Genomic DNA, 17,936 nt, shown 5'->3' with positions numbered 1-17,936 from the left:
CCTACTCTCATTAAAATTCAGTAAAAGCTAGACACCTAACTCATTTTGACCCCTATAAAAGTCTCACTAAAGCCAAAGTAAAAATCTACAAAAAGATAACTGGTCCAACAGTGGCCAAGTTCCATGCAGATAGCATTGGTATTATTTTGGCTAAATTCTGGTGCTTGCAATGAAAAAAAGCAGCATGAAGCCAACTCCCTGCCAAAAGCCAGTGTTGACCTGTTTCTCTGGACTGCTTTTTAATGACTAGTGCCTGTTAGAATTAAAAAGCAAGGGGGAAGGACAGGCAAAAAAAAAAGTATATTTTTGCAACAAATTACAAGACTATAGTAAAATGAAAAAGGATTTTAACATACCATCTTATTGTTACAAATGACGAGGCTCTTGACCCTGATTCCTGAACACATTACACATAGTTTAATTGTTTGCAAGTGTCCAATCTTACAATTTTCTCAAAACACTCACTGGAGTAGTATTATTCACACGACTTCAAATAGGATGCTTTTTTCCCATACCCCCTCTTAGCTCTATTTACATCAACATGACCAATTCTCTTTTGTGAACAGCCCCAAATGAACTACTGGTAACTGAATTAGTTGTGGTAAATCACATGGTTCTTCCTGCGGTCTCAGAAAATTTCTCCACCTCTGCTGGACACAACCAGAGCTAAGGCAGGGAAATAAAAAAGGCATCTCTGGTATGTCAGAGTAACTTCAGACAGATCCAAACACAAAGAAGAGTCACAAAATCAAGAGCTGAAGATTAAGAGAGACTTTAGGATCTCTGCTCAATCTATTTCTAGATCAAACAGTTTAGAAGAGTGAATATCTGCACTGTAAACAATTAAAAATAATTGTCTCTAAGCATAAATGTTTCTCCACTACCATTTAATATATACCTAGAAAGTTTTGTAGTTGTAACTAACACACTGTACAATACAGTCTCAATCAGTCCAATGGTTCTATTACACACATTTTGGTATAAACCTTCTACAAACGCAAAGGTAACAAAGACAGGGATTTTTTTTATTTTTTTTTTTTATTTTTTTGCATAAGGAAGTATTAGCAGATCCCAAATGAAAACACAGCAGGTAAAAAACCATTTGCAGTACTTTGGAACTCAAGACCAGCTGTACATCCAAGAAGATCCAGGGATTACAGACTGCTTTGACAGGGCACACACCAAGTCTAAGAACAGATGGAGCAGTATTTATAATTCTTCTAGCTAGTTCCCTTCACCATCCAATATAACTTCTGCCTTTCCTCTCAACCTAAATTGAACTTCAGCCAGGACGTTTTGGCGACATCTCCTGCCTTGGATATGTAGTGGAAAGTAAGGAAACTATACCACTTAGAGCTCATGAAATATGGACCCACACAACAGCCACACAGATACTGCAAAGCTGACTGTAACTTTGTCTTCACAGAGAAATAGTTATAATCTACTTCTCCCCACACATTTCCAACTGTAGTCATAATTCACAGGTGGCTTTGAAAAGATAAACTGTAAACCTGTGATATACTATAGGCTAAAGGAGTTATCTTCATTATACTACCATAGAAAACATGAAATTATACTGTCAGTGATTTGTATTATTTGCATAATCTGATAACTACAATCACATTACTATACTCAAAGCAGAAGAGCTGATTAGTAATGATAGCAGCTCATCATCACTAAAAAAAAACTTAGAAGCAAATCAGTGTTTTGTATTGTAAAACTTCAAAGGACATTATGCATTACTTTTATGATTTAACTATTGCCATTTGATTAAATGACAGTTCAATCAATAAACAGGTTTACATGAAACAACAATAAATCAGTCAAATCTTCAGCTAACATACACCAGAGTTATGTAACAGAAGCAAAACACACTAACAGCTGAGATCCTGCCTTTGCATACTCATGTATGCAATGTCAGCATAACCTGAAAACCTTCTGCAAGGGACTTTGTAGTTTAAAATACAAACCACTGAACCAGAAACGCTGAACCTTAATTACATATCCAGACACCTAGGCCAGAAGAAAAAAGCCTCTGCAACACTACTTTAGCTATACTGCTTTCTAGCTCTCTACCAGAAACTGTTGCAGGCATCCCGCAGAGCTCACAAAATGGGTGGAATGCTTACACTAGAAACTTCATTGTGGAATCATGAAGTGTAAGATAGAGTTTAATTTAGGCTGATAGTCAATACTCCTCACCTTGAAATATTCTTGTAGAAATTCTTACTCCTACTGCATAGATGTTTCAGCTTTACACAAAGTTCAACTTTTCTCAACTGCTCTAGCTTAAAGCTTACCCTCTCTGGAAAAACTATCATCAAAAACTAACAGCAGAAAAATGACTTGTTAACAGCTGGGAATTGAAAGTACTCCAGACTGTCAAAAGGCATAATCACAAATCGGAGTGCACACAAGTTAAGCTAAGCTATGCTGCCAGACTTTACTGTGAAGACGCTAAGCACAGACATACAATCCCTTCTGATAGCTTTGCTGCAGAAGACAATAACCTTCAGGAAAAGAGGAGACCAGACAGATGCCGTCATAACTGTCATCAGACAATGTGCAAGATCAAACCCACATTGCTACATATGTAGATTCCACTGTAAATTTCAGGCAGAGAAAACTGATACAGGACACTACTGAATGGTCATGGATAAAGTTTTCATACTGTGAGCTTTACTACAGGTATTAATCACAGTAATTGAACATTGTTTTCTCATTAGTTTCTAAATAAAAAGCTGTAAGAGATGCAGGCAGAAGGAAATGAATGCACCATATCAGCAACAGGCCTTGTCTTTACTTAAACAGGGGAGATTAGGAAGAAGGGAGAAGATTGTTTTAAATACTTGTGGTAAAATATCAGTGACAATATATATGACAAACATATCTTTTCTGTAAGAACAAACTTATTTTTAACATTTTCTCCAATGTCTCACCTCTAAATCATCCACCTAGGTGCTCAGACTCTGAAGTGATAAATAAGAAATATTCTCTTCCAAGTGGAGACAAACAGGAAAATGCTAACGCCTAACAAGAAATTACTTTCTGATGTGTCAGAAACAAAGAAAACAATTTCCAGTGTTAGTCTTCTTATTCTGCTATATTTACAAACTATCAAAGCTGTGTTTAAGAAAGCTTTACTTCCTTCCCTTATTCATCCCTCTTTCTTTTATCTTGGAAATAAGACAAGAGCTTTTCTCTAATGCCAGTATTATGACAAGTGATCTTTATGCCACAATGTCATGTTTACTATTCCACTAGAGAATCAAAAAAAACCAAACAAAACAACAACAACCTAATCTGATAAAGTCCTAAAGTCATGGAGGTCCAGGAAACACCTATTACACACTGAGAACTTTGTAGCAGGAAACACGCAGAAGTGTAAAGGACATTTTGGTGAGTAATTTGCAAAAAAAATTCTAAATCATACAAAGAATGAGAAGCTACCTTCTGAAAAGGATCACTTGTAGTTCACAGCAGTACTACTCATCAGGAGGACAAAAGCCAGAGGTATGCTACATATATGTGGACATTTTTAAGTTGCTACTGTGCACATTCTCATCTTAACTTCAAAAGTCCAACAAAAACTGAGAAAAATATATCCAGAGACTAAATTCAAACACACCATTGTCCTGAATATATGTAATGTAAGCGTATCAGCTGAAGGACTTTTGTCGATTTTCAAGCCTCAAGTGTTGGTGAAAGCATTTTTCAAACTTGACATGAAACGTTCATAGACTACTTCAGAAATGAACAAAAGAAAATATCTAAGACTGCTTTGAACACACTCTTTTGGCACGTGTTCCATGCAACAGCACAGAGATACCAGTCTTAAGCTGAGACACAACTCATGAGAGATATACTGCTCTCAATGAAGATTTACCCTCACCTCTGGCAAATCGACATATGCTCTATGATCCGCTCTAAATTTTAAAAGCTCACCATCCATACACAGATGGGCACAGAACTTTTTCAGGTGCCAGTCTTTTTGCTTTCCATTACTGATACTACACTATACACACACACACACACACACACACACACACACATATATATATGTATACGTAAATATACACATAAATATACATACATACATAGATGCATTAAAAAAACCTGCCTTGAGGCAAGCCTATCCTTCTGACACTTTTTTTCCCTCAGAATCACAAAAGGACAAAAGAAACAAAGTCAGAGACAGTAATAGGGCAATTAGGTTCCCAAAGAGAAAGTGTGCCCGTATTTGCACAACAATAGTAACTTGCACAGAGGAGACTGCCCCACCCCGAACAAATGACTGGTATACTACCAAAGGAATTAAATTCTGGTACAGTGTTTATCGTTTGAGTCTTAGGAGCTGTGGTTAAAACCACCGAACACTTCAGAAAGTTAAAGCGAAACAGGAGAAAATGAAAACGGAACAACGCCGTGTCGCAGACCTCAGATCAATTCTTCACTGAAAGCATTCAGAATACCTAAAGCGGTGAAAAACCCGACCAAACAAAAAACCGAAAATCCAGCAAGAATTTTTATCTTCAGTTCCTCAGTAGGTTATTTACTTGCATATTCATACTCACATAAATATTCACAAAAATACATCCTAAACGAACAGCGTTAACGTAAAGTTCGGCAAGTGTTTATATGAAACATAAGAAGCAGATACCAATAAAAAACAACTTCGGAACGATGTATGTAATCTGCAGATAATTTTACGCTCCCTTTACTTGACCATAACGCACGCTCAGGGGAAAAACCAAAACAGAGAACAACCCAAGCCAATCGTTCAACTGTAACTTCAGATCGAGTTTAGAAGAGCTGCAACTTTTCCAGCCGTGCGCAGTTTGTAGTTCCACCATTATAAATTTAAGAGGGGAGGAGACAACGTAAGAAACTCCATTTCTGCACGCACCGCGGACACAAGGAAGAGTCGTGCGGAGGACCCACGACCCGGGAGCCCTGGGAAGCGGCAGGGCAAGGGCGACCGCTCCCTCCCTCCGCGGCAGCACCGCTGCTCAGCTCTCGGGTGCTCGGGCCCTGCAGGACGGGGCGGCGCGCAGGCCTCGGCGCCGGGCCGCCCGCCGCCTCCCCCGCGAAAGCGCCGGGGCGGGCGCGCACAACCAGCAGGGCCCTGTTTCCCCTCTCCAGCCTTTCTGGAAAGTTTTCTCCCCGGCCGACAGGCTGTAAAACGTCCCTGCCTGGAAATGCGGCCCCGCTGCCGCCTGTCCCCGCCCCTACATGAAGCAGCGGGCGCGCTGCTGACGGCGCTGCCCGCGCACGGCCCCGTACCTCGGCCGCAGGCGGGCGGGCGGCCGGGCGAGCAGCCGGGTCATGCCTCAGGACTGGGCTGGGCCCGTCTCCCCGCCTCTCCTCCCCTCCGCCACCATGTCACGCCGACCAAACATGTCTGTGCGCCTGTGTGTGGCGGCGGTGACTTCCTGATCCGCCGCCGCTTGTACAGGCGGAGGGACGAGAAAGGCCACCTACCCTTCTATCCTCCCCCCGCCGCCGCCGCCGCCGCCTCCCGCCTCTGCCCCGCAGCGGCCCGGGGACGGGCTCCACTGCCCTCGGCCCCGCCCGACAGCTGCCTGCAGCAGCGCTCTGTCGCCCACCCCCGCCTCCGGCTGGGCACAGAACTTTTTCAGGTGCCAAACACCGCCGTCCCCTTTCTCGACATAGGGGCAGGCGAGCCGCAGCTACCTGAGCATCCGCGCGCCTGTGCATCCTCGCTCCCGCCCGGCCGGGTTAAAAAAAATAAATTTCCGCGCACACCGGAAATAAAACGCTTTTTTGCTTGGCAGGCGATTCCAAAATTGTAAGCGCATGTTTTGTGCTACTCTGCTTGGAGGTGGAGAGGAGGAGGGGGGCGAATTTCTGCAGGGAAAACGGGAGGGGTACGACGACATGCAAGCTATTTTGGGAAGTAAACCGCGACACCTTTGCAGCAGGAGTGACTGCACAGTTAAAAACAAGAAACCGAAAAGCAACAGGAGCCACAGCCTTGTTGGGCTAAAGTCCCAGCCCCCGCTTCTTCCCCCTCCCCGTTGTGTGCAATTTTTGTGACAGGCAGGCAGCGAGATGATCCGGATCATGGCCTCCCTGGCTCTGCCGGGGAATGCCGCTACTCTCCTTGCAGGCGAGACCGCTCCCCCATGCACCATGTTCCTCCTTCCCTATGCCTCCCCACTTCCCCTTGTTCGTCTGGGTCTGCGCCAGCGTGTGCCACGGCGGAGAAACGGCTCCACCGCGCCGCGCTCTGCTGCCTCCGGACACCCTGAACTTCACCCTGCGACCCCCAGCAGCTGCGGCGGAGCCGCCCACGGCCCGTCCGTGTGGGCTGTCGCTCCCCAAGGATCTGTTTCTTCCGTGGCCGCTTCGCCCGCAGCCCGTGACACGCTCGCTGGGCTGCAAGACCGAGAGTGCCGCTGACTCACGAGTCAGCCACCGGCGACTCCGTGGGGGTTTTGTCGCTCCCACTTCGGAGATCCGCGTCGTGATTATTCCAGAATAATACCGGATCAAAACTTTCTTCTCTCCACCCACTGGGGTATATAAATATTCGGGAGGGCCGGGCACCGGGGAAGGTGGGGAGAGGAAGCAGGTGGCACGGCGGTGGCTGGGACCGGCGGGGCCGTGCGCGGGGAAGGGGAGCGATGGTGAGAGGGAAAGGTGGGCACGGTGCGAGCCGGCACAGCCGCTGACAATAAAGGATAGTGCCGGGCACGGGGAGCTGGCGAGGTTGGACCGAGTTGCAAGTTGTATTTACCTTCCGCCCGGGCGGAGCGCCGTGCTGACTGTCGCTCCTCTCCCCCGTCAGTGAGTCACCCGAATCCAGAACCGGAGCGAGGGACTAGATTACGAACATGACTTCATTGATGACAGCCATTCCCTCCTCTTCCTAAACTCCTGCCCCTCCTCCGGCCCCCCCATCGCGGACGCCACTGCTCAGGCAGCTGTGTTGCCATTGGTCCGCCGGACAGGGAGTGCCCGCCCCCCTGCGTAGAAGGGGCGGCCCTATTGGCCCGGAGAGCTATCGCTCATCCGTGAGGCCGGGTGGGGGGGGTCGAAGGTGTGCAGTCGCGCGCGGGGCGGGGTGCGCTGCGCTCCGCGGCGCCGTGCGCAGGCCGAGCGCTCCGCTCCCGCGCTGGCCGTGCAGCGCCGGGCAGCGTGCGCTCCCATCGGCTGCCGCCCCGCGCTCCTGCGCCCCTCCCAGCTCGCCTCTGCGGTGGGGAGAGAGGGGCAGGATCTCTTTCCCTACGAAGGCGGCAGCAGGGCGCGGGCGGCACTCGCGGGAGTAGTTTGGGAAAGAGGTGAAGAAGGTGCTGGAATTGCGCTGTGCCTCTGCCCCGCTGGAGGAGCGGGGAGGAGCCAGCCTGACGGGCCTGGGATCAGCTGTGTCTGGCTGTTGGGAGTGAGTGTGTGTGTGTGTGTGTTTTGTGTGCGCCCAGGACGGGTGTCTCCTTCCCTTTAAAAGAAAAGGCAAAGGTGGGCGTGGAGCTTGGACCCCGACCCCTGTCTCCGGTGGCAAAGGGTGCTGTCGTGGCCGCGGGCAGGCTGCAGAGAGCATTCCAGCGGAACCGGCCTGTCTGGCAGGCTCCGGCTCCAGCGGCGGCGCCGAGGCTGCCCGCAGCCCCTCGCGGTGCAGCGCTGAGGCGGCTGCTGAGGCAGCGGCGGGCAGAACGATCCCGGGTGAAGCTCTTCTTTCTGCGGGATTGGGAGGGAAAACGGTGCACTTATGTTTGTTCCGTCTTACTTGTTACTGTTAGAGCAGGTTTTTTTAAAGTTCATTTGGAAGTACGCTTTCCAGGTCCGTATGGTGGTGCCACTTTTTTTTGGGGGGGGGGGAGCGGGGTAGGGTGTGCTTGTTTTGTTTTGTTTTTTTGTTTTTTTTTAATGCTTTAAACCAGGTTTATCTGGTGTCCAGGGACTGCAGAGGTCTCATGGTTTTTGTCCAAGCTATACCTGTTCGTGTAACAGACGACTTGAGTACTTCATTAAAATAATGGGCCTGCCTGCCTGAGGGTTTGTTGTTTTTCTTTAACGCGGATTGTAAAGATAAAGAAAATGAAATTCCAGCCAGACTACCGTATGTGATGCTACAAGTAGTTACATTTTTTCAGATTATGTCACATGGGCGGTATTTGCCATTCTGAAAGTAAAATTTCAAAATGAAATTTGTACTCTGGAGTAAGAATGTTCGTAGGAACCTAAGTAAAATCAGTAGCTCCTACAGAGGCTCAGGCGACCGAGTTTAAGTGAAGTTCCTCTGCTGTGGTCAGGTGGAGCAGTTAAAGACCTGAAGCAGTGCTGGGGCTGGGAGCACCAAATGCAGCTTGTGGTTTTAAAGTGACAGGTACTGTTTTACATGGTGTTTAGCTTAGAGCTCTTTTTATGGTTCAAATCACCAATCTACGGTGCTGGCAATACAATGATAATTACTACTGTTCCTGTAATTTTTCATCTTACTCGTTAGCTTCATCTTATTTTTATGTGAATGACCAAAATGACAAAAGATAAGTGTGTAAGAATCAGTGTTAACTGGACAATACTAAGTATCAATAAAGTAAAAAGTTTAAAAGGCTATATTTTCAGTTCACCATTGTCAGTGAAAAATATTTATTTGTGAACAAAACCAAAGGAATTGAATCATTCAAATCTTAATATGCAAAAATAGCTTATATCATTATGTAAATATTTTGTTCCACTTGTAATTTATAGCTTTGGTTTTAGCTTTGTTTTAAGCTGCAAACTGGTGTCTAAGAGATAAAAGAATGTAGTTAACATTCTTGGAACATTATGCTAATGGAATTGAAAGGGATAAAGAGATCCTTTTTTATTATTTTTTTTTTCTTTAATACCCTTTTCTTAATACTGAAACTCTCATTAGGCAGTCATTTGCGTTTGTGGTTTGTTTTTCCTCCTCCATTCCCTAGGGTAAATCTGAGGACTGTTTGCCTTTTTTCTCTGCAGAAGAGAAAACAAACATTAAATAATGGAGGGGAATCTTTCTTTCAAGATGGCTCAACTGTTTGCTGGATTCAACAACACTCATTCTAAACCAGGCTAAGCTATTCTTTTGGCTATAAGGCATAAAGAGAAGAGAAAGAAATAAAAAGTTAGTCCTTTAGGCAAAAGGAAAAATGTTCACTTGACTCTGGAATAGATGCAGCTATATTTAGTTAATGATTATGTTTATTTTGGGAAGGTTGCAGCAGCCGATTTCATTTTGTGAGAGCGTGAACATGCCTGTTGCTGGTGTCAGTCTGAAGGCTTTTTCTTTTTGTGTTTTGATGAAGTACCACTGGATCTCGTTGTAATCTATACCGAGGGGATGGGAAACATGGGTGTTTTTTTGTCAAGGGAGTCATGTTCATCTGATATGAAAATCTTAATTGGAAGGGTCAGTAAGGCTTCCCTATATGACTTAAGTAGCTGTAGCTTTGTGCATAATGAATATGTAAACATGATGAATAATCACACGCCATAGGATAAATTTGTTTCCCTCCTATTAATTTATCTAACATAGCAAAAGGAAGAAAAAATGAGGGCCCTTTACTTGAATTAATGGTTTGGATGCAGCCATTAATGGTAACATGGCATGTAAAATTTTCAAACTAGTACTACTACAAAAAGAGGTATATCTCTGACTGGCTAGGTAACATTGTGGAACTAAGGCTTGTTTATGTGAAGAAGGATACCAACATAGTAAGTCTGTTTAGAAACTGATGTATCAGTGGTACTCTTGCAGGGATGTGTCTACCAAAAGGAGGTCTTTACCATAAGGAACTTGCAGATGTTTACAGCAACCTCACCAGTACCACCTTGAAACCCCTGCTGTAACAGTGCTGCTATTTCTGTGTTTGCTACCAATTGTCTGCTACAAACACTTGCATTCACTACAACAGAATATCAGAAAATATTATTTTTTAGCATTTCAGCCAGTTATTAGAAGAATACATCTGCTTTAGCCTGGATGGCTGCTGAAAAATGGCTAAAGTTAGAACATTCCAAGAAGATGGCTTTATGCTCAGGCTTCTGCATGAAAACCATAAAAAGAGAAAAATGTTATTTCATGTGTCCCAGGAAATCATAAAGGACTGAACTTGCCATCAACAAGTCAATGGGCTCTGATGAGTTCCTTCACACCTGTGAGTGCTGAAGGAGCTAGCAGACATGACTGCTAGGCCCCTCTCAAATCCTTGAAAGGTTATGGCAGTCAGGAGAGGTGGCACAATACTGGTGGAAAGCCGGTACTATCCTGGTTTTCAAAGAGGGCAAGAAGGAGATCCCAGGGAGCTATATATAGGCCAATTGGTCTCATTTAAATCCCTGAAAAGGCCATGAAATGTTTCATCCTGGAGGCCACTCCACCCACATGGAAGACGCAAAGATGATGAAGAGTAGTCGGCATGCTTAACCAACCTGATTTGCCCTCTATGCTGAGACAACTACCTGGGTGGATGCAAGGGAAGAGCATTGGATGTTTACCTGGACTAAGAGCAAGGGTTTTGACACTGTCTCTGGTGCTATTCTCGTAGGCAAGCTCAGGAAGTGTGGGCTGGATGAGTGGACAGTGCCAGTTCTCACTGCAACCTTGCTGTCCACTCATCCAGCCCATATTTCCTGAGCTTGAACTGCAGATCCCCAAGGGTTGTAATCAGGCGCAGGGTCTCATTGGAGGCCTGTCTCCAGTGGTGTCCTCAAGAGTTCAGTACTGCTCCAGTATCATTTTAACTTGTGCATCACTGACTAGGATGAAGAGGCAGATGCCTCCTCAGTGAGTTCACTGACAATACAGAGCTGGAAGGAGGGGCCAATACCCCAGAGAGCTGTGCAACCCTTCAGAAGCACTTCAAGAGGTTGAAGAGATGGGCAGAGAAGAATTGTCTGAAATTCAACAACGTATCTAGTTCTGGGCTCCTCTGGACAAGAGAGGCATGTAGCTCCTGGAGCATGTCCAGTGGAGAGCAGCATAGATGGGGGCTGGAGCATCCCAGTTGTGTGAAAAGGCTGAGGGACAGGGCTTATTCAGTCTGGAGAAGACTGGCAGAAGATCACATCAATATGTATAAATATCTCAATATCTGATGTGTGGGCGTCACAAGGATGGAGTCAAGTTCTTTTTAGTAATGCTAAGTAATGGGCAAACTGGAACACAGAAACATTCACCTAAACATGAGGAAGAAACTCTCTGCTAATTGAGCACTGGAGCAGGCTGCCCAGAGCAGTTGTGGAGTCTCCTTCCCTGGAGTACTCAAAAGCAGTCTAGAGAAAATTCTGACTATGATGCCCTAGGGGATCCTGCTTGAGCAAGGAGGCTGGTGACCTCCAGTGGTCTTCCCCTGACCTATCTGTTAAAGAGGAACACTAATTTCCCTGAAGTAAGTGAATCCTAGAGGGAAGATTGCTCTTTAACCATCTGTTGTTCTGTGGCACGTAACATGATTATACATACTCTATTGTACGTAGAGTGTATCTCAGCCTGGTATGATTGACCACAAAGTCAACTGGGGCTGGTTCAAGCTTTTCTTTCTCTTGTGGAAAAGTTAATTACTGTTTAATTTTAAAGTAAAACTTATGTCCAATACAACTTTTCAGAATGTGCTTGGTATTCATGCCCCTCTCCTCTTTGCCTATTTTTTCCAGAGACATGCTCATCTATCTGCATTCAAGGGTTTAAAAGATATAGACTGTTTCAAAGTAGCTTAATTTGCTCTAAACTCTCAAGGTGTTTTTGTGAGTGTGATGTTGAAAAGACAATATTCAAGTGAGATCTAGGTTAAATAGAGGATAATAACAATCTCCTTGGTCAAAAGAACCTTTCTGAATATCTTCCAGAATAAAGCTGGTGTGTGAGGAAGGTGAGCTTGCTCGCAGAGATAATGTGTTACTGTTCCTATTTGTTTTGTAGTCTTTGCAGTTCTGGAGTTTGTTTTGATGACATATTTTACAGGAGAGAAGCACACTATGTTATCTTTTTCTCCCTTTGTTCTTTTCAGGCTGCCATTGTACTTCCTAAGAAAATAATCCCAGTTTTCCTTGTATGTTTTTTTGCAATAATAACATGCTATACTTGTTTTTTTTAAAAAATTTATCTTAATGGTTTCTGAGTCTCTGCAATTTCTCAACATCCATTTCAGTTCCAATACTCTCTTCTGTGTTGCTCACCAAATCCCACTAGCTTTGTGTCAACTGCAGATTTTGTAAACATACTCATTAGTGAAGAAATTTAAAAGACAATTGAAAATAACCATGCCCAGAATGGATTTCTCTGGTACTCTGAAGTGTCCTGAGTTATTAAGCATTCATTCCTGCGCATTGACCTGTTGTCGTTCTGGAATCCCGTTATCTTTGTGTGCCTGTAGTAAGATGATTTGTTTTCTAGTTCTGGCTCTTCCTGGCCTGCTACACAGCCTGCTGGAAATGATCAAACATCTTTTGTTCAGTGGAGCAGACCCAGAATTCTGAACTGAAGGCAGATTTCTTAGGGAATCCATTTTGCTGTTCTTCCTCTGATTAACAGTGCTTGTATGGCAAATATGAATTTACTCATCTTTAAACATTCTGTGAGTTTGCCTCTTAAGTAAAAGATGCAGGTGAATTCTGGTGTTCCTTTCTAGAATCATGTTGATTTCAGGGCAGTGTCAGAATGCATAAAGAAAACTAATGCTGTAGAACTTGGAATGTACTGGATTGGTAAAAATTTCTTTGCTCTATGGTTACAACAACTATGGAGATTCAGTTTAGTCCAGGTAAAAAACAAGTATAAAGGACAATGGGTTTTCTTCTTCAAATAAGACTCAAGTCAAACCACTATTCAAAGAATGGCATATATTACATACGTGTAATATATGTTCTAACTTGGAATATGCTGTTAGGTTAGAAAGGAAATCTATATAGGCAGTGAGCCTGTGGGCCTTTGGAAAGCATGACTTGCCCTGAAAATTCTGTATAAATCACAGCTACACACCAGGAAAATCTTATGAAGGTTTGATTAGTAGAATTTCCTGTAACTTTTTTTTCCCTCCACTTTTATTTTTTTCCCTCCAATCAAATTTGAGTTGTGTTCCTCTCTTTTTTTCTCACAAGTGTTTATCTTTGCACTTTTCTCCTTCCTTTTTTACAGTTACCAATTTTTTTAATCTGCCTTATATTTTCTGCCAGAATTTTTTTTCCTTCATCAGTGCTGGTGTTACACACAGTGACTGCAAGGTGGAATTACACTACATAAAAAATACTGATTTTTATAAGCTACTGCTCACTCTTTAGACAACGAGATCCAATTATGACTACTTTCTCATCTTTGTGAACTACAGACTTTGGTTTTGCCAATATGCAAACATGTTTAAGACAGTGGAATCTAAGTAAAGCTGAATTTGGCAAAAATTTTCTAATTGCTATTAACATGACTTTCATCCTCCCTAAATATGTGGGTTTTGTCATACTTAACTTCATCACATGAAAGGGCATATTCTTGTCCTGGCAACCAGGAAAAAAAATTAAATGTCACAGACAGAAAAAGAAACTCTAATTCTCATTCTCTGAAGAGAAAATGTAGAGTTTTTTGTTTTCACAGTATTTTTCTAGGTCTTGTTTCCTGTTTTATGTGTGCTTGGTTTTCAGATTACAAGATTGTGAATCTACAAGCAAGGCACAAGTTACATATTTTTTTTTTATTTTTTAAATTCTTGAGCAGTAGATTATGTTTGTAATTTCTCAGTCATGGTATCTGTTTTCACATAATACAATAGCAACTGAATACAGTTAGAACATATTGGTAAGTTTTATAAATCCGTGCACTGTATGAAGTAGCAAAATATTTTATCTCACCTAACTAAGCATATAATATTTGAGACAAGTCATGGAGTCCCTCATTAGCCTTCTTACCTCAAAAATGTATTTTATCAAAAATTAACCTGGTGAGTATGATCATAAGGAAAAGCAGTAAAATGGGGAAGGAAGTGGTCTACTAAGAGAGAACTGTTTCAGTATTTTGTTAAATATGTTCTCAGTGTGCAAGGGCAATTTTGTTGTGTACCCTAACAGTTTTCCCAGGTGAGTGACTGCTATCTGCTCAGCTACACAATTTGAGCAGAAGTACCAAAGGCAAATAGCAGAGCTGGGATGAGTAAGTTTTTCTAGAGGCTATCAAACACCTGGATAAATTGGAGCCATCTCTGCTGCTACTAAGCTTGCAGAGTAATGACAAGATAAAGCCTTAAGGGTGTTCTGTCTGTGCTCCCCTATGAGCTCATTGCTAACTGCTGTAGGTAAGTAGGACTCTGGAGATATTTTTATTTTCTATTTATACTTCTTCCTTACTAAATCAGGTGCATGAACATGAAATACAGCTACTCAAGAAGGAAGGTATGTAATTTAAGACATGGAGCTTTGTTTTCAGCTGGTCTTGTCAATATGCAGACTTTTTCTAATTTAGTGTTCAGTTTGGTTAGGATATAAGAATAGTTTAATTCTGTTTAGCTTTGAACAACTGATCTTGAAATAAATCCTTCATCATGGGATGGTGTACAGGACAGGTCATTCAGTAATGCTAATGGAAGATGTCAGCTTTCTGCAACTGTTGTTTCTATTAGTCACTGCTTCTAGTGATCTGCTGACATAGCAATTCATATTACCACTTTTCACACAGCAATTCAGATAAATCAGGTTAATTTTGACTGGTAAACTATATTGGATGTGCAGGACATGATGCAGAAATGTGCACTCACAATCCAGAAAGACAAACTTGTCCTGGAGGGTATGTGAAGTAGTGTAGCTAGCAGGGAGAAGCCCTCCCCCTCTGCTCTGCTGAGACCCCACTGCAGTGCTGCATCAGCTCTGGGGTCCCAGCACAGGAAGGACATGGAACTGTTGGAGTGAGTCCAGAGGAGGCCACCAAGATGATCAGAGGGATGGAGCACCTCACCTGTTGAGAAGGGCTGAGAGCATTTGGTTTGTTCAGCCTGAAGAAGACTTGGAAATAACCTCATTGCAGCTTTCCAGTACCTGAAGGGAGCCTGCAAGAAAGGTGTAGAGAGACTTTTTACAAGGACAGGTAGTGACCGGATAAGGGGGAATGGAGGTTTAGATCAGATATTAGGAAGAAATTCTTTCTTGTGAGGGTAGTGAGGCATTAGAACAGGTTGCCCACAGTAACTGTCAATGTCCCATCCGTGGAAGTGTTTCAGGTGAGTTTGGATGGAACTCGGAGCAACCTGGTCTAGTGAAAGGTGGTTCTGCTCATGTCAGGAGTTCAAAGTAGATAATTTTTAAGGCTTATTTCAACCCAGGCCATTCTATAATTCTATGATAAAAGTCTACCCATTGCATTTTAGTAAAGTAATGCTGCTTCACACTGTGTTTTTGGCATGTTACAGAGAACTTAATTCTTCATGAGGAATGTGGTAAGTGGAGGCAACTTCTAAACCAACAAAATAGGTGATTCTAGGAAAAAAATCATCTAGTCATATACAGGTTATTATACAAGGGATTAATAGTTGTGAAAAAAAATTTAAATCCACATGGTCTAGCTTAGCCAGGAACATTTCCATGTTAAGAAAATATCTGTGTTCCTTTTAGAAATCCCAATGAGTTGTGCAGCCTATTTACATTTCCTACTTTATTGCATATACATTCTTCTACTTAGCTTGCAACAGTTTTGTGTTCATATTTGCAGCAACTTTGCCTGCTGTCTGTCAGAGAGCTAGAGGCTGTTTGGCCTTTGCCATCTTGTTCAGTGACCTGTACATGTTAAATTTAACAACCATTACAAAGCATTGTTTTAATACATGATGTTTTACTCTAGCTGTGTAATGCACTTAACTCGCAATCATGTGCTTGGCAGCTCTGTCAATGATACTTACTGTCCAGTTTGTCTTCTGCAATAAATGATATGTTAGCTGAGACAGGTAGGAGATAGTTTGCCTCTGGCAAAATTCTCAGAACTGCTGTAACTACATGCTGTCCTCATACCTTGGAAAATCTTCATACTTTCAGAAACTTAGGTATAAACACAGAAAAAAAGTCAGTCAGTAGATGAAATTGTGAGGTTCAACACAGATCATTCTCAGCAGCTTTGCCAGAGACCTCCTGTGAAAAACTACTAAATTCTTCAAGGTTCTATTAGGTTCAAAGAGTGCTTCTCTCACTACAGCTCTTACAGAAATTTTAGTAGTTTGAAATAAAATATTGTAATAGGACACTACCCCTTGGGTAGGCTTCCTCTCCCATAAATCACAAAACATGTTCCTAGAATTGGCCTATTAGATTCTGAAATGTTTGTGAAGATTAAGCTACCAGGTCTGAATTTGATGGTGCTGTTCCAGTTTAACCTGTGATAGGTGAGGTGTGTACACGGCACTGCTTCTTAATCCAAACCCACGCAGTGGTTTTAACTGTGGGGTTTTGTGAATGTCTAGAGATATCTGTCACTCCCAACTTCACAAAGTCACACTGCACTTTCCATGAAGAGAAAATATAGCCTGCTGAAGAGACTTTACATCATGGGACACTCCATTTTCCTGGCTGACAGAAGGCAAAATGGTCTGTGTGTTAGTAATGTAACTGCTGCAGCAGTTTGCTGCAATGCTTGTAAGTTGGAGCCCTATATCCCTTGTCATACACTCTTTAATACTCAAGTGGAATATAATGTATGTGTGAGACTGTTATCACAATCAAAACATTATGTTCTGGTCCACCTGATTTTTTTTTTATTATTATTTTTTCTTTTTAAAAGTCTTTTTCAGTCTGAAAGCCTCTGTCTCAAATGTAGATGTATCTAGCCTCATGGTTTTCAATTATATTCCTAAAATAGAGACTAATCAGAATTATATTTTAATGAAAAACTGTTAGCAGGGCTATAAACTTTATTTTTAATGCTTTTTGTAACTAAAGGAGCAGAATTTGATACTACTTTTGAAAAGTGTTAAATTAACCCATTTCTCATAAGAAGATACTCAGAGGAGTTAGAAGCCTGTTACAGAACTTCAGTGGTTTTCAAGTATTTTTGTTATCAATTGTCACAAAACAGGAATTGTTTTCCTCCTTTCACTTCCTCTAGAGTGTATAAAACACATGCTGTTAACCAGCCATTCAGAATTTCTAAAAATTTACAACTTACTGAAAATACCTGGGGCTTTTCTGCAAAATTAATGAGGACTTTTTCCACTACAAAATTTGTATAGAATGCCTTGCTCAGAGCAATAACAAAATAGAGCAAAACAACTGTCAGGTTTATCCCTGAAGCAGAGAGTGGGAATTTGGCAAAAAGTTGTCATCATTTGTTACCTGCCTAGTTGTAACTATTGTCTTAAATGACATAAGAGTACTTGAAGAGTATTAATATTAGACGATGAGGAGAAAGATGCGACTAAATCTTAACATAGTAGTACCTGGAAGAAAGTAGATAATTTTAATACCTAAGTGTTCATTTGTTTGGGATAAAAGATGAAAATATCGAGGAAAATAAGCCATCGTGCAGCTGTGGATTTGTACTGAAGAGATGTTTGTCTAACAGGGGTTTAACACTAGTGCACTTGCTAATTTCAGTAAATGTAAAGGGATGCATTTAAATGGGTCATCTCTGATTAGAAGCTTTTGAAAGCAGAGGGATTCCACTCCAGGAAGTGGAATAGGGAAGCCTATGAGCTAGGTAAACATACTGTCCTTAGTTACAGAGAGTTTGATATTAATATTCCGGGTGATAAAACTAGGGTAATATGTTGTTGTTATTATTCTATTGTCCATAATGTTTATAATTTTTTTAATTGTTTCCTGTATTATTTATTGGCCTATTGTTTTTACTTCCTATTTAGTGGGGCAAGTGGATTTTTCTAAGTGTGTCAGGGGTACAATCCTCTGCCTCATTATTTCCTTCATGCATTCTAATATGTGCTAACAATAACATTAAGGACAATGGCTGTGCACCTTTTGCCCCTGACTGC

The 17,936-nt window shown here is 42.4% G+C and overlaps 2 protein-coding genes across 7 annotated transcripts in view; one reads left to right on the top strand and one right to left on the bottom strand.

The window, feature by feature from the left end:
• The window catches only part of SMARCA2 (SWI/SNF related, matrix associated, actin dependent regulator of chromatin, subfamily a, member 2), a 121,740-nt gene extending 114,811 nt beyond the window's left edge, over window positions 1-6,929 (bottom strand). Inside the window, exon 1 of one of the 6 annotated variants that reach the window (XM_015652615.2) lies at window positions 6,761-6,929. The gene's annotated coding sequence lies outside the window, so the exon portion shown is untranslated. Of the gene's footprint in view, window positions 1-4,906; window positions 5,007-5,283; window positions 5,302-5,694; window positions 5,712-6,760 lie in introns of those variants that run through there. The other 5 variants (XM_015652611.2, XM_015652617.3, XM_015652613.2 and 2 more) reach the window with 5 other exon arrangements.
• Window positions 6,110-17,936, top strand: part of LOC107215844 — a 47,894-nt gene continuing 36,067 nt past the window's right edge. The window contains exons 1-2 of the mRNA XM_033520510.1: window positions 6,110-6,487; window positions 6,998-7,405. Coding sequence (XP_033376401.1) covers window positions 6,110-6,487; window positions 6,998-7,405 — 786 coding nt within the window. The remainder of the gene's footprint in view (window positions 6,488-6,997; window positions 7,406-17,936) is intronic.

This window comes from Parus major, chromosome Z (assembly GCF_001522545.3).
Source record: "Parus major isolate Abel chromosome Z, Parus_major1.1, whole genome shotgun sequence".
NCBI classification, from domain to species: Eukaryota; Metazoa; Chordata; class Aves; order Passeriformes; family Paridae; genus Parus; species Parus major.
The sequence above is the reverse complement of the archived record's forward strand: the minus strand, read 5'-3'. Positions and strand labels throughout refer to the sequence as shown.